Source organism: Marmota marmota, unplaced genomic scaffold, assembly GCF_001458135.2.
Source record: "Marmota marmota marmota unplaced genomic scaffold, marMar, whole genome shotgun sequence".
Taxonomy (NCBI): Eukaryota; Metazoa; Chordata; class Mammalia; order Rodentia; family Sciuridae; genus Marmota; species Marmota marmota.
The window spans coordinates 31,131,634-31,147,064 of record NW_025999932.1 but is presented as its reverse complement, the minus strand read 5'-3'; the positions used below and the strand labels follow the sequence as shown (position 1 = coordinate 31,147,064).

The 15,431-nt window shown below is 37.7% G+C and overlaps 1 protein-coding gene across 1 annotated transcript; it reads right to left on the bottom strand.

Moving 5' to 3' along the window:
* Positions 1-4,206: 4,206 nt before the first annotated feature.
* Positions 4,207-14,923, bottom strand: Ccna1 (cyclin A1). The gene is made up of 8 exons (XM_015484009.2): positions 14,654-14,923; positions 10,417-10,663; positions 10,105-10,229; positions 9,177-9,400; positions 7,909-8,113; positions 6,811-6,924; positions 5,806-5,939; positions 4,207-4,458 (listed from the first exon to the last, which is right to left on the bottom strand). Exons 1-8 carry the CDS (start codon positions 14,816-14,818, stop codon positions 4,407-4,409), a joined length of 1,266 nt encoding a protein of 421 aa, XP_015339495.1. The 5' UTR covers positions 14,819-14,923; the 3' UTR covers positions 4,207-4,406.
* Between the last annotated feature and the right edge of the window lie 508 nt (positions 14,924-15,431).

Sequence of the window (15,431 nt, the reverse complement as noted above, 5' to 3'; positions counted from 1 at the left end):
TGTTACTTTAATGTGACCCCTTTCTGTTGTCCTTAATCATCCTAAGGTATGACATTCTCAGGGGAGAATGCAGATGGTGATCAACTTTCAAACATCTTGCCCAAGCACCCTCAAGTTTAAGATATGTAATAAAGTGAATTCATATTTGCATTTACTTTATTTTAACCATTAAAATTTTTTTCCACAGAATTCAGATTACTGAATTCCATGGGTTGATATACAGAGTTTTAAGTGACCTACATTCAGTAGTTATGTATTCTAATGGATGTTAGAACATTTGTAACGCACTCATTATTTCAGAAATGTTACTGTTTAAAAAGGGTGAAGTTCCAAAGTCAGTCATTTCAAAGGTGTTGTCCAGATATGCTAGAAATAGCAAAAATTATTTAATTTCCTAAAAGTAAACAGATATCAATTCAATCAAACTCATCATTCACGGTGAGATTAAAGTTCAGAACAATGAATGAGATGCCCACAGTGGCAAAGATAAATCCTTTATCAACACTGAAATCACCTTTCCTCCCAGAGCTTAGAGCTCAGTTTCATTTCCCAGTTCCTTGCAGTAAGGATGGGTGTGAATTCTCCACATTCTCATGCCTTGCCTACCACGTTTAAGAATCAAGCAGGGGATTCCTGCAGAAGGATGCACATGTAGAAACAAAAACTCCCAAACGTCAACATGCACTGGAGGGTGACTGGAGGGTGAAATGAGAAGTCTTCAACAAAGTGAGCCTCAGAGATTTGGAGATGGCTGACACAACAGATTACCTGAATACAACCAGTGTCACACAATTGATAGCCAAGTTGAAAACAGGATCCTGGTCTCCTGTTTAGGATAAAATTAAGAATTAAGTCCTGAATAAAAAGATAAAGGTAGAATTGGTCTCCCACTGTATTCACTTCTCAGTTATAATTCTCCTAAAAGAACGAGCTTCTGAGAATCACCAAGGTTTGACTGAAGAAACCATATTCTAGATAACACATTTGAAATCAATACTCATGACAATTGAGGTACTCAGCTCCACATGGTGGTATATGGATGTTATTCTCTATGTTCTCTTTGCAGCTCAAAGGAGAGAGTCTTTTCTAGCAGGTTTGAGTTTAGTCAGATGAGCCCAAGTTGACCCCAGTTCCTCCCCTAGCACCTCAGACATTTACCTGATCTCAGATCTCTAGTTCCATTTGAGGCATTCTATCCACATACTCTGTTATGATTCAGTTAATGATAACCTGATCCCCTTCCCACATGCTTTTCCCTTTGCCTGAGTACTTCCCATTCCTTTTTTCAAAAATTACCATCAAGTCCAGTGATGCCTAATGAAAAACATAGTAAAAACAAACAACTCTCTGCCTACAATGAATTCATACATATCCTGTGAAACTAAAGGGAGGGATGTCTCATCTGCACTGAAAAACCATCAGAGACTTTGGGTCTTGCACACTGGGTCTTGCCTTGGTGCCAGGATGCTACATGGAATCACAACCATGCACCCTGAGGAGCTCCTCCCCTGCCCCAGGTACCTATCCCCACAGCCCTGACACATGGAGCAGAAAACTTGGCAGTAGCATGGGCCAGGGCTCTCTCAGCCAAATAGTATATACTTCCATTTCAAAGTTTTAGACTAAAATGTATGTAGCTGTTTTAACTCTGATGGTGAAAGCTTTAGGGAAAAAAACAGAACATGTTGCTTATATCCATCCCATCTTGGGCTTTAGCTCTCAACAAAGGGTCATCAAATGCTGCCCCTATCATCCTTTCTTGAGGAACACTTCACTAAGAGCCCATTGGTTCATGGTCATGTCTGAGTTCCTCAGAAAGGCTGGGTTTGTCTAAAGCCACAAGCAAAAGAGCATCCAAAGGTAGACAGATAACAGTACCCCCAACCCAGAGCCCTGCCCAGACCAGTTTCCTGGGTGGCAAAAAGTGGGTGTGGCTGGAAAGGGAGAGATGGGCGGAAATTAAGAGAACAGATAAACCGTATTCTTATGATAAAATATTTTATAATAGTAGAAGTAACTAAGATTCTACTTATTCCCTATGGATAATCTCAAAAAACAATGCTACTTTGGATATGTAACACAGAAGGGTACAAGAGACTATCAATGACCATTAAACGTTAAAAATAAGCATTGTTTATAGACACATATTCATAAAAACAGTGAATGGACTTCACAAACACAAAATTTAGGAAAGAAGAACAAATCAAAGGATGGGCATGCAGATGGCTGATATTCACTTTCAAATTTGGCAGGAGATACACAGGGGAAAGTTATATTTCTGTTTTCAAATAATGTATTTCAGGGAGGCAATAAAATAATAAAAAAGAAGGTCAAAGCTGAGGTCTAGTTCTTTGCAGTCAGTGGGTATTTGTGTTGGGGGTGTGGGAATGGGGTATGTACAAATTGCCAATAGCAAGTAACGTAAGGTATGTGTGCAGATCTCTAAGTCCTATAGTGTGGTTTCATGGTATATTTTGGATCCAGATTTAGAAACAAAAACATCCTCTGCAAAGTGATTTTTTAATGGATGATCTATTTCTACAAAGTCCCTTTTAGCTTAAGTAAAGCATTCTAAAATCATAATCTTATTAGTAAAAAAAAAAAAGAAAATATTACTGTGTCTGGTTCTAAACTGGGTCCAAATGTTATTGTGTCAGGATCCAGTATGAGATAGACACACATATCATAGGAAAGTAAGTGATCAGCCAACATAAACAGATAGAGAATGACAGGAAGCTTCCCTGGCTGAGTTGCTCAAATCTTTAAGGTTTGAAAGGGGCAAATATAGCACTTCTGTGACCAAAATCAGCCACCTGCCCCACTGAGAAGGGATTGCACTGCCATTTGCAGGACTGCTGGAAAGTTCAGCATATATATGCAATTTATGTCACCCAGACATAAACCAGGTGACATTGCCAATTGTTCATTATATAACATAAACATAGAGAATTCAATATTGATATAGGACCTATGTTCCCTTATGAAACATATGTTATAAATATAAAAATACTTAAGAAAATGTTGATTTCTTCAAATGGAGACAACTTGAGAATGTTTATCTGCAGGGGAAAAGGAGGGAGCAATGCTAAAACCTTGTAAGAGTGTGGGAGTACTTTCAAATATAAAAAAAATTATTCACAAAATATGTAAAATATGTCTATATTTTTATATTCATAATTCCATTAGAGCTTGAAAAAAGTGTAAAACATGGAGTGAATTTCATCTACTCTATTTTTCCAAAATATACCCAAATCTAATCTTTCCTATGTGAAGGGAATCCAAAAAACATATTTCATTCTTTTTGCCTCCAGAGTCATTCAGACTGAGCCTGGGGGCAGGTCCACAAACAGAGGCCTCTCCCCAGAGGACAAGCACACAGCACAGAAGGTTCATGAGCCATTAAGACCTACTGGCCCAGAACCACCAATTTTGTGCTTAACAACAACACAAACACAAAGCTCACATTTAATCCTCAATAAGCATAATTCACATTTAAGAACAAATCTACTCTCATTTTTCCTTTCAATCTTTAAAATAGAAATCAAAACAAATGTTTTGCTTTCAATTTTTTCTATCTTGTATCCTACATAATGCTGTTGAAAAGTGCCAAATATGAATGTGTAAGAAAGTAAATACAGAATTGTGAATAATTTAAGCAACAGCAAAGCTTAGGGTGGGTATCTCTCAAAGGACATATGTAAAGGGGTTGGATTCATTAGTCTCAAGTCTCATGATGAAGTTTGCTCTTTCTACCCCAGAAGACATCTTCTAAAACTAAAAAACATGCTGATGAGTTCCTAAATCCAACCTAAATACAGACATGATGGCATCCTTTTACAAATGAGCATAACATTCCTGGATTAGAATGAAATGTAAGTCACCACCAAATATACTTGAACACATTGAGGCCTCAGCCCACTGATTTAAACTGTGGAAGAAGCAGGAGTAGAAGTGCTTGCTGGTGTCTCTTCACCATTCTGCCTGAGCTAGCCTTTCCCTTCTTTTTCAATCTATAGAGATCCTCGGGGAGAGTAAAGAAATAGGAAACAACAAAGCCATTTACCAAGCATGAAAATCCCTGCATGCCTCATTTATAAAACCAATTTAGGAGAATGCTTGAAATAGTGATGACATTTGTAATATTATCAACTAAAATTCCAGGCAAGTCTGTCAGCCACGCTAACTAGTAAATAAGCCTAACACATGGTCATAAGGCAAGTAGTTTATTCTTTAAAAATGCTAGACTAAATTATAACTACTAAAGTCTAATAGAACCTAATACATTTACATATTTTAAAAGTCATCTATATTGACATTAGTTGGCCAAACTTGAAGAAACTTATGGAAACTAAGAGCAATCCTGTTGATATGATGGTTGGGTTCTGGAAGTGCTCCAGTTCTGGCACTTATTGCAGAGGAAGAACTGCAGGTGGTTCCATGAGGGACACATGCAGGTACCTGAAATGAAACCCACAGCAAGGTTAGCACAAAACACAGACATTCATTTTATATAATCTCAGTTAGGCTACAGTGGTGAAAGCATTTCACCTCCCACTGTCTTGACAAGGTCACAGTGAGGACACTTGTGGGAAACCAAAATCATGAGACCCTTTTTTATATAATTGGGACTTTTTATTTTATATTCAGCCTAACAGAAGGCATGAGTAGACTTTAAATTCTAGATGGCCAAGAATATAACAGGTGGTTCATGACTTAAAGGCTGCTTTACTATCTCTCGGGACATATAGGGCAAAACAGAAAAATATCAACAATCATTCTGGGAAATGTTACAGGAACACTAGGCACCACAATTGATTATATCAACTAAGAATCCGAGTTCATATCTTCAGTCTTTCAAACCTGCGTAGACAGTTATCATGTCCATTGCACGTAGCCCACCATATGTAGCCTATTTAATTAAGGGTAGATAGATATGGTATTCATCCAGGGGAGAAAAAGTTAGTTAAAATATATTTTCCTTCTAATAGACCCTCTTTTAACTTTACATAGGGATTTATGATAAGCATAGTTAATGTTAGCAGCAGGGGGATTGACATACAGAGCCTGCCCTTTAGTTAAAGATTTAAGAACTGCTGTACTTTGACTAAGAAACAAAGAAACTCTCTGAGAAAGTAGCTTAATCAGTTTTATGAGAATAAATGTAGGCATTTTTAGTTGCTTTTAGAATATATTATAAGATTGTTATAAGGGGACTTTTAGATGGGATCTTAAGTACAGGTGTGCTTTATACTTAAATATTAATGACAGGTTAGGAGACATAGAGTCTGGTTACGTAGTTTGGCATCTGTTAAATAAGAAAATATCACACCCTGGGAAAATCTGGAAATTGTAAATTGATGACGCATTTTATTAATGATTCTGGACCCGTAATGATGAGAAAAAGTAAAATAAAAGGAGACAGAGAGAAAGCAGTAACAGCTTGCTCTCGTGCTCTCTCTCTCTCTCTCTGGAGATTGCTCCAATGGAACGACTCCTTGTCTCATCCCTTGTGCTGATGCCTCTCATCCTTTAGGACCCCCTGGACCCTGATGGTGCAGGACCCTGGCACTACAGAAAACTCTCTAAGTCATCACAGCAGATAGGAAGGAAGCTGACTGACTATAATTACTACAATCTGACAATTATCAATCTAGGTCTCTCCAAATTCATTTTCTTGATTTTACATGTATTCTTACTTTACCAACCTAACACCAGATATATAATTTATTCCACTTCTAATTCTGATACAACTATTACCCATTAAGCTTTGAACAGAGCCAAGATAAGAAAATGTCAGTAACTTACTTTGAAGCCTTATACTTCTCCCTAATTGCTTGCTGAGGTCGATGGGGTATGTCAAGGCATGCTTTGTGTAGCTCACTCAGGCAAGGCACAATTTCACTTAATGAGTAGCCTGTAAATGCAGCAAGGGTTTCTGGCTAATCAAGACAAAAGAAAAAAAAATTGTTTCACATAACTTTTTAAGATGTAGAAGTCAGAAGACAACCAATTATAAAAGTAAATGTCCGTATTCATTTAAAGAAAGCATGTCCACCTTCTTCAGAGACATTAGATATGAAATACTTAAAATACAGCAGAGTTCTAAATTTCTAAGTTTGCTCATATTTCATATCATAATTCTCAATTTAGGGCAGATCACTTTCCCTGTACCCTCATGAACGTGGTTTTTACCAGTCCCTTAAAGAGTCCTACTTTTGTGACCACCTTATTTGTATAGAAAGTGAAAGCTTCTTAGTCTAAATGCAGCATAAAAACTAAGTATTCCAGAAAATAAAGGGAAATACCCCATTTTTTTTTTTTTTAGTATAACAGTGAGCTTTCAGAACAAAACCTAGGGACCTGTTTTTGATGATACCACCTCCTCAGAAAAGAGGCAACACCAACTGTCCTGTTTTCTCAAAAGCCTACTGCAATTTCTAGCTATCCTCATTGGACTGATGATTTTTTTTTTCCACATATGATAAAAGTCAACAACTTTTGCTTGAAGCAGCCAATGACTGTATCTCAAGTCATTAGCAATGGGCACCCAGATTTTCAGGCCCGCTTCTGTTGCAACATGATCGCCTGGACTTCTTGCAACCTCTGCTGGACATAGAATAAAGCTACTGAGTCAAAGCCATGATGACTGGCTGACCTGCAAGACTCAGCAGCAAGTTGCAGTCTACTGTAAAGACATCCAGTTCCTTATTAAACAAACTTGCCCTTCTAAGAGGCAAGCCTGTAAGCCTTAAAAACTACTGAACAGATTTTAGACAGGTCTTGAATTTCATCTAGAAAGAAGAAACTTACCCAGAAGTGCCTGTTCACAATATAGTTTGCCAGGCAGTAAGCTGCAGCAGCTATCAATGAAGGAAGATATTTCAAGAATGGATCAGCTTCAAGTAGACTCAGTTCTGCTACATACTAAGCACAAGAGAAAAAAACCTCATTGGAGTTAGAAATTTGACCAAGATCTAATTGACTGAAGTCATAAGTAAACCTAGAAAAGTCATAGTAATAAATTGTGTCTTCTCTTTGTTCAGACAGTATCCAGTGATGAGTACAGACATAGTTAAAATGAATCACTGGGTCAATAATTGGTATGACTGTCCTTAACCAGAATAATATTTATGTTTTAACAGAATTTCAATACCCTAGTATTTTGCCTATCCACAAAGTACATATGATAGGTTACTTTTCTCGTCTTACACTAGTAGTGCAGGTTTATGCTGGTCAGATAAAGTTGTATTGCTCTGGCACCTGGAATGGGAACAGAGCCTTCAGTCAAAGGCAAAGATATGACAATATTAAAGCTATTAATTTACTAGGCAAATGAATATGGTTCTGAGTCTAGAACAGAACTGATGGGAACATATCATGTCAGAATAAATATACTTAGAAATGTATATGGACATCCTTATTACTCTCTGTATGGCATAAATGTACTAGATATCATAGTCTGGAGTGACTAGAAAGCAAGTTGATTAGACTAATACTTTAGTACTTTCAACTAAGTTTCTATAACATTAAATAGCCAAACAACACTTCATTAGTTTATAGGTTAGGATGATATTAGAACAAAATTAAACTATATCTTAGTTCCCAAACTAAGAAGTGCTGCTTGCATGTGATTCTATATACACACCAAGGGAAGAGTTTCCAAGTTTAAATTCCTTTGATGGTTGACTGATTTGACAACCTGTGCCTGCCAACTATAGTCAATAGTAATGTCCTGTAACCAGATTTTGTGTTCTTAAAATTAGCTGTCTTTCATTGCTAAAAAGGTGTACTGGGCCCAAGACTAGAGGAAAAAAAAACTGCAAAGGAATGCAGAACTGAAGGATGACTGGGAAAGGCTGCTTTTTACCCTCTTTGGTACCAGAAGTTCCTGGAAATCACATGGCATACCTTGGCCAGGTTCTCAGTTCTGACACACACTCCTTGACGCCTTAAGTACTGAAGGAGAAATTGGTTGGTGGTTGGAACTGTCAGATCAAAAGCTAGGACTTTCAGGAGCAGGTGTTCCATCCTTAATAGTTGCCGTTTTGTGTATGTGTCATCAGTTATATAGACAAACTCATCTACTTCAGGTGGATATATCTCTTCATATTTCCTGGGAAAGGTAGAGAATTTTTAGGAGTAGTTTGGCACCCATACTTTACTTCCTGTGTTACCACAGGCCATGTTTCTCAACAGAGACCTGCAGAGTTCTTTATTCCCTCTTTATCCACTTCAATATCACTGAATTTCACAGGGCTATGAAAATATTAAGAGCTTGTTTCCAGATCATGAACATGAGTATTATGAGAACATGTTGTACTTACTGCTAGGAGTAGAAAGAGACACCATGTCCAACTGAGAGTTTAGGTTTTGGTCTCAGATACACTGAAAAATTCTGAATGACAGACAGCACAAATGAATTCCTATCAATTCTATAGACTTCAAATTCTTTTGTGGAAAAGAGAGAAAAAAAATCATAGACCTTTGATTTTTAAAAACATCATGTTTAACTTTGTCTGCTGAATAGTCAAGAGAAGGAGAATGATGTTTCACTATTTTCATTTCTTCTCTTCTGCTTTTGTTTCTACTTTCTTTATGAAACATTGGCAAGTGTTTACATATTAATAACTAGACTATTTAAAACCAGAAAAATAGAAACCATCATGCAGTAACAGGTTACATCATGACAGCTCAGATATAACCCAACTCTTTTTTCTCACACAATGAGGTATTACTATGAGTCACTGATAGGAACAGGAACCAACTAAAATTGCTTATAAACTATAACCAAATAAATAAACTGTTATTGTGAGTTATTTGCTATATCATGAAGACAGTTTTTATGCAATCAAAATCTCTTTAAATAGGACTTTTACTTATATTAGAATATAGCCAAAAGACTGTTCTGCAAAATAAATTCCTGCATTTGAGCTGATGGCTCCTTTAGTCACGACATTGAACTTGTTGTAATAAATCTTAAACATCTGAATTGAAGAGTGAACATGTGGGTGAGATTCAGTTTCTTGGTAATCCTGAAAAGATAATGATCTTTTATCAAAAGAGACACAAATAGTTCTAATTATCAAGCATTGCATTTCTTTAACAAATGTGAAAAAAAAGTCAAGTGTTTTGACAGGAGGTCGTTTTACATTATTCAAGCTCAAAGAATTACTTACGAAGCCAGAAAAATAGCTGCTGTCCCTACAAGCTGCAATTTCCCTCTCAGAACAGACATGCAGGAAAGAAACCTGTCCAGGAAGTTGACAGCCAGGTACAGAGTTTCTGATCGAAGCTTATATTCTTCGCCAACCTCCACCAGCCAATCCACCAGAATCGTACGCATGCTTTCTGTGATGTCCGGCTGTTTCCTCATGTAGTGTGCTTTGGGTCTGTATCTTATCTGTTTGGGAAAATAATTTGGATATGTAGAAAGTTGTAATATCAGAAAGATCACTCTCCAGTATAGTTGCTATTTTATTTTAAAATCTCATGAGCAAAGGTTAGGAGGATGCTAGACACAAATGTTTTCATCATGATAAAGAAGAAACTATGAAATTCTGGTTCTATAATGTAATAAGTTAACAACTTGAGGAGGAAATAGCAATATTGGTTATTCCTAAGAGTGAAATACTCAACACATAAATCCTTTGAGTCATATAGAAATTGTGCCTACAATTGCTACTTACCGTCACTATTTCAGGTTGAGTATTCCTTTTCCATAATGCTTGGGACATGATGTCTTGGATTTGGGATTTTTTCTAATATTTACATATACACTATTAGCCATCTTGGGGATGGGACCCAAGCCTAAACATAAAATTCATAACTTATACACACAGACAAGGGTAATTTTATATAATACTTTTAATAATTTTGTGCATAAAACAAAGATTCATGGCGTGGAGTTTTCCACATCTGGCATCATATTAACATTCAAAAAGTTTTAAATTTTGACATGTCAGACTAGAGATATTTGACCTGCATTATTTTTCATAGATTTCTTACATTTGGATACCACAATAGAGCCATTCTCTAGTGGTATGGTCAAGAACTTGTAGCTTAATATTAGGAGCTTGGGATCCTGGAGAAGTTGGGAAAACTCACTTCAGCTTCTCTAAGGTACTGATGAATTTCTTCAGCATATTCGGTCACATTTATCACATCTGTGCCCAAATCTGACGCTTCTTCAGACTGGAAATGGAGAGATGAATCTACCAGCATAGGGGAAACTGCAGAGGTTCAACATTGTCAGATAAGTCATTTAATTGAAAAACTCCTTACCTCTACTCACTCTCCACAGGCAATTGTGAAAACTAGCCATTATGTCATGTTTTTCTCTTGCTAGATACTTGCTACTGGAACACTGCAGACAGTTGAGAATACAGAGCACCATCAGCTATAGATGAGTCAGATTACCTGTACTGAAATCCAGCAGGAAGTGAAGGTCTGACTTGAGTGTGCTGGTATCTACTTCATACACATCCTCAAATGCCATCCCCTCTCTTCCTGAGCAGCTGTCTCTGTCCCCCTGCTCAGGCTCATCCATGTAGATATCAAATCCATGCTTGGCTGGCTCCAGGACCCCACAATCAGAGAGCATTTTCTTTCCAGCTGGAGGGAAGACATTTTCTGATCCAGAAAAACACCTGATTGCTGTGATCTCCTAAAGAGTTAATTTCTTGTTAGAGACTACCCCACAAAGATCAACTAGAAAATGTGAACCTAGCAGCTTGAATAGGTAAGATTGAATCCTAAATTGAAATGTTATTAATTTAATTACAGAAAATAAAGTTCAAAAAGTTATATTAGTCTATATCTGATATACAGAAAGAGTTACCTAAAATTCGCTATTTTCTTTACACATGTATCAAAGGGAACTCAAGATTATAGAAAGAATAAAATCGGGGGATATTAGAGGATAGGAAAGGCAGCAGAATACAACAGACACTAGTATGGCAATATGTAAATCAATGGATGTGTAACTGATGTGATTCTGCAATTTGTATACGGGGTAAAAATGGGAGTTCATAACCCACTTGAATCAAAGTGTGAAATATGATATATCAAGAACTATGTAATGTTTTGAACAACCAACAATAAAAAATTTAAAAAAAATAGAAAGAATAAAATCTATATCTCTTCTCTACCCTCCCTAAATATTTAATATTTAGTTGCAGCCACCTATGAAGTTCCCAGTTTCATTCTTAATTATTTAGAAACATGATGACTTTGGAAACTCATACTACTAACTTCTCTCATAAGCTATAAAACCTTTTTGTATATATAATACAATCATGCTTGGTGAAATTTTTCAAATAACTTCTCCCTTTTCTTTATTCTTGTAACATTAACAGTGCAAACAACTGTGATACCACCACAATGAACAAGCATAACACATCAAATGCTGTTGCATCTTAAAGGAGGTCATGTTGGATGGTGTGAAATCAAATGATTTAGGGCAAGTGAGCCTGAGTTATATTTATGCAAATGTTAGCTCTATCTACTATATTAACATTTTGCTTATACTTAATCTATGCTTATTATTAAAGGCTAATTCCAAGTTAGTATGTGGTTATATAACTTTTCTTTCTACTTATCAAATATATATATATATATATGGCTTATATCTAATAAGAAAATAATCTTTATGGTAGTTTTGGAATAAAAAATCACAGGGACTATAAAGGACCACAATCAGAAGTTACGATAATCAGATAACTATGACTCCAAGTCACTATCAAGTTTAACTTTTCCTACATAAATAGAGATATCTAGGTTGAGGTATATATTCATTAAACAAAAATTTACTAAGAATCTACTATGCTCCAGACACTGCTCTAGGTGCCCAAAATTCAAGAGTGAACAAAATGTTCAGCCCAGAGGCGGTGGTGGGGAGACACACAACAAAAGACACAGTAGGAATAGACAGAGCAGAGTAAGAAGGAGATCAGTGTAGGACATGAGGTCAGGAAGAAAACAGAGGTCAGCTCAAGGAGGCCTTACCATAGGCCATTTAAGAATGATTGGCATTCATGCAGAGGGGAGCCACAGAAAGATTTTGGGCAGAGGAAGACTGTGATCTAACTTATTTTTTTTTTTTTGGTGGGGGGGAGGGGTGGTTACCAGGGATTGAACCCAGGAGCATTTAACCACTGAGCCACATCCCCATCCCTTTTTTCACATTTTATTTAGAGACAGGGTCTTGCTGAGTTGCTTGGTGCCTAAGTTGCTGAGGCTGGTTTTGAACTCACAATCCTCCTGCCTCAGCCTCTCAAGCCTCTGAGATTTCAGGTGTGCACCACCATGCCTGGCCTGACTTATCTTTATAAAAGGATCATTTTAGGTGCAGGAAGCAAGACCAGAATAATAGAACCAGTTATAAAACTGACAAATCCAGATGAGACACAACAGAGGTTTAAAGCAGGATAGAAAAGGAGGAGAGGGAAAGAGGCTCTAGACATTTTTTTAAAGTAGAACCAACAATACTTTCGAAGTAGATTAAATGGAAGGTAGGAGAAAAAGAAGGGTCAAGGATGAAAAAATGTTTTAGGGTTGGTCAAAGGAAGAATGGCTATTTCTTTTCCTGAGATGAGCAAGACTTTGGGAAGAGCAAGTTGGAGGTAGGGAAAAGGGTTGGTGTTTGGTTTTGCCCAAGTATGAGATGCTTATCACATGATTCAAGTGAAGATATTAAGTGGAATGCTGAGTATATGATCCTACAATATAGCTCAGGGGGGTAGGCCAGAGATAAAAATATGAATCATCAACAGACAGATGGTTTTTAATGGTATTTAATTTAACACTTGAAGAGATTACTGAGGGAGTGAGGCCACACTGTGACCAAAGCTAAGCCCTGGGGCACTGTGACTTTTAGAGATTAAAGAAATAAAGAAACAGGATACAGAGGGAGTGGCAAATGAGCAAGGTAGATGGCTTGGAGAGGGTAGTGCTCTTTAGTAAGAAATTATTAATAAATTATTAAGACTGGTCAACCATGTAAAATGCTACTGATCAGTCAAGTAAGGAAAGAATTAAGAACTGAGTCAAAAGAACTATAGACAGAATTCATTCAATAAAAACCTATATGATATTCAGGTATATGTACTGTTCCAAGTACTAGGAATACAGCACAGAACATGACATCCTCTCTGATAGAACTTATGTGCTATTAGGATAGACAAATTCTCAATAAATCTTGCTATAAACAGGACAGTAGCTGCAAAGAGATCTGTAGTTGAAAGATTTTGATGAAAAAATATAATTTATTTATATGCTCATGGGTTTGACTCAGTAAAAAAGAGAAAACTGATAAAAGAATAAAAGTTACTGGAGTGAGATCCTTGAAGAAGCAAAAGAACACATTTTGAGGGAAAGGACCTTATCTAAAAGGGACATTTTAGTTACAGAACAGGATGGCAATGGCAAGGTATCTGGCACATGGAAACAGCGGTTGTTTCTACATTTTCAGGAAAATAGGATATAAAGTCATCACCTGAGAGTAAAGATGAATAGGAGTTATGGAGGATTAAAGAGAGAAAGGGGATAGGGAATAGGTTTCTAAGAAGGTTGTAGAGGATGGAGCAAGGAAATGTAGAGGTGGGACCAGGTAACGTGAGAGATTACTGATTTTGAATTTAAAATAAGACCACTTAGCATAGGCACAACTGCCAATTCACAAGTACCAGGTCTTAAGACTGTAAAAAATAAATATTGCTAAGAAAATTAAGTTTATTAAAACCACTTTCACTCAATTTTCTCCAAAGCTTTGAACAGATTACTTTGAATATTTTTTCCACACTAACCAAACCATCAAAAAGTAGGTAACTTAAAGATGCAACAGATGGAAAGCTTCTAATCTAGCCTCCACCACAACATTTTTGGGGATATTAAACCTCACGCTTTGTCACCTATAAAACAGAAAGAATACCTTACTTTACTGGACTATTGTGACCATCAAGCACTTAGATGTACAATACAGGCTTAAGGCATTTTTATGAAGACTAATCTAACAGCAGAGAGGGAAGATTTTTTTCTATCTAAATAATTCATTCCTAAGGATCCAAACCCTGCCTTCTCATTTAAGTGTCTGGATTTATTTTTAATCTTCAAAGGAAGGTAACTGTGATAAGTTTAGCACATACAAATAATATCTGAGGGTCCATTATCTTTTTGCCCAACTGCTCTTTGTCAGCAGGAAGATGTCTGCTCTCAAAGCAACCTTTTTGAAGTAACCTAGTATAACCTGAAGTAGCTTGATCCAATCCCAATTCTCACACTATCCCAAATGAACACAGCAAAGGTTGCCCAGTATTGCTTTAGGCACTACCTTGAACACAACTCTGACCAAGGAATTCCAGTTCCAAATCACATTTCCTTTCAGCCTAGCCCCTGAATCACTTTACATATATTTAATACAAACAGTTCCCAAACTTATTTCCTTAATGTTGGAAAAATAACAAAAGTAATAATCACTATTTCTGGCTCAAAACAGAACTGGTTAAGAAGGTCTTAAGAAATCAACTTCCTTGTAGTCCAGATCCAAGGCTGTAATATTCTAGGACAGTAGTAGGTACAACTGCAAGAGAAAAGCACCTACTACCATCATAGAAGAGTCATTCTCCACAGCATCTTTCCCAGTGCTTCTGGTCATTACCTGGCCACAGGTCTTCCTGTACTGCCCATTCTCGGTTAGCACCCCTAGCACTGTCCTTTGTGGGGGATCTTGGCCAAGCTGGGCTCTGGTGAGCATCTGAGAAGCATCAGGACCTCTAGCCACTGCAGCCAGGACGACTCCACTCTTGGAGCTGCTGCGACGCATTGCCTTGGACGCCACAAACTGCTGTCACCAGGAGAAATAGAGAAACCTGTTAGCCCCTCCCTACCTGGGGCTCCAAGGATTCAGTGAATCTCTAGGAGGCAAAGCACCAAGTCTTGGAATCCCCACTAACTGCTGATCTTCCCAACAAATTATTATGTGTTGAAAGGCCCAGGAGTGACAGCACTAGGGATCAAAGCTGCCCTGAACCAAAACACTGATTTGAATCTCTGCGGGATTTCATCCAAGACCTACCCGAGGGCTGGCAGGAAACGAGACATCCTGCCAAACCTCCACGTCAGGATACTAAGCCCCATGTAAATTGGGAGTTTACACCCAAGAGCCTCAGTCTTCCTCTGCCGCGAAGCTCATCTCCCCTGACCCCAAACAAAAGATTCAGGAATACCTGACTGCTGGAAAGTTATGTACCCTTCCCAAGTGACAAGCAAGGTGCTGCCCCGCGGCCTTCCTCCCATCAGCAGAAGACGACAGAACCTGCTTGGGAGCCAGAGCGGGACCTCCGTCCCTCCTGGCGCTTTATCTTTCTGTCTCCAACAAGCAGCAAGTGCACACCGTGATGGGGCTGAGGTGCCGCCAGAGGGGGGCGGGGCGGGAG

What these genes read in the sequence shown, in the direction of transcription:
- Ccna1 (XM_015484009.2), bottom strand. Translation starts at nt 14,818, where the DNA reads ATGCGTCGCAGCAGCTCCAAGAGTGGAGTCGTCCTGGCTGCAGTGGCT. An exon ending in AGTACCTTAGAGAAGCTGAA is followed by an intron (nt 9,401 to 10,104) that starts GTGAGTTTTCCC and finishes TTTCCCAAACAG; the next exon opens with ATAAGATACAGACCCAAAGC. An exon ending in GAACTGAGAACCTGGCCAAG is followed by an intron (nt 6,925 to 7,908) that starts GTATGCCATGTG and finishes TCTTGTGCTTAG; the next exon opens with TATGTAGCAGAACTGAGTCT.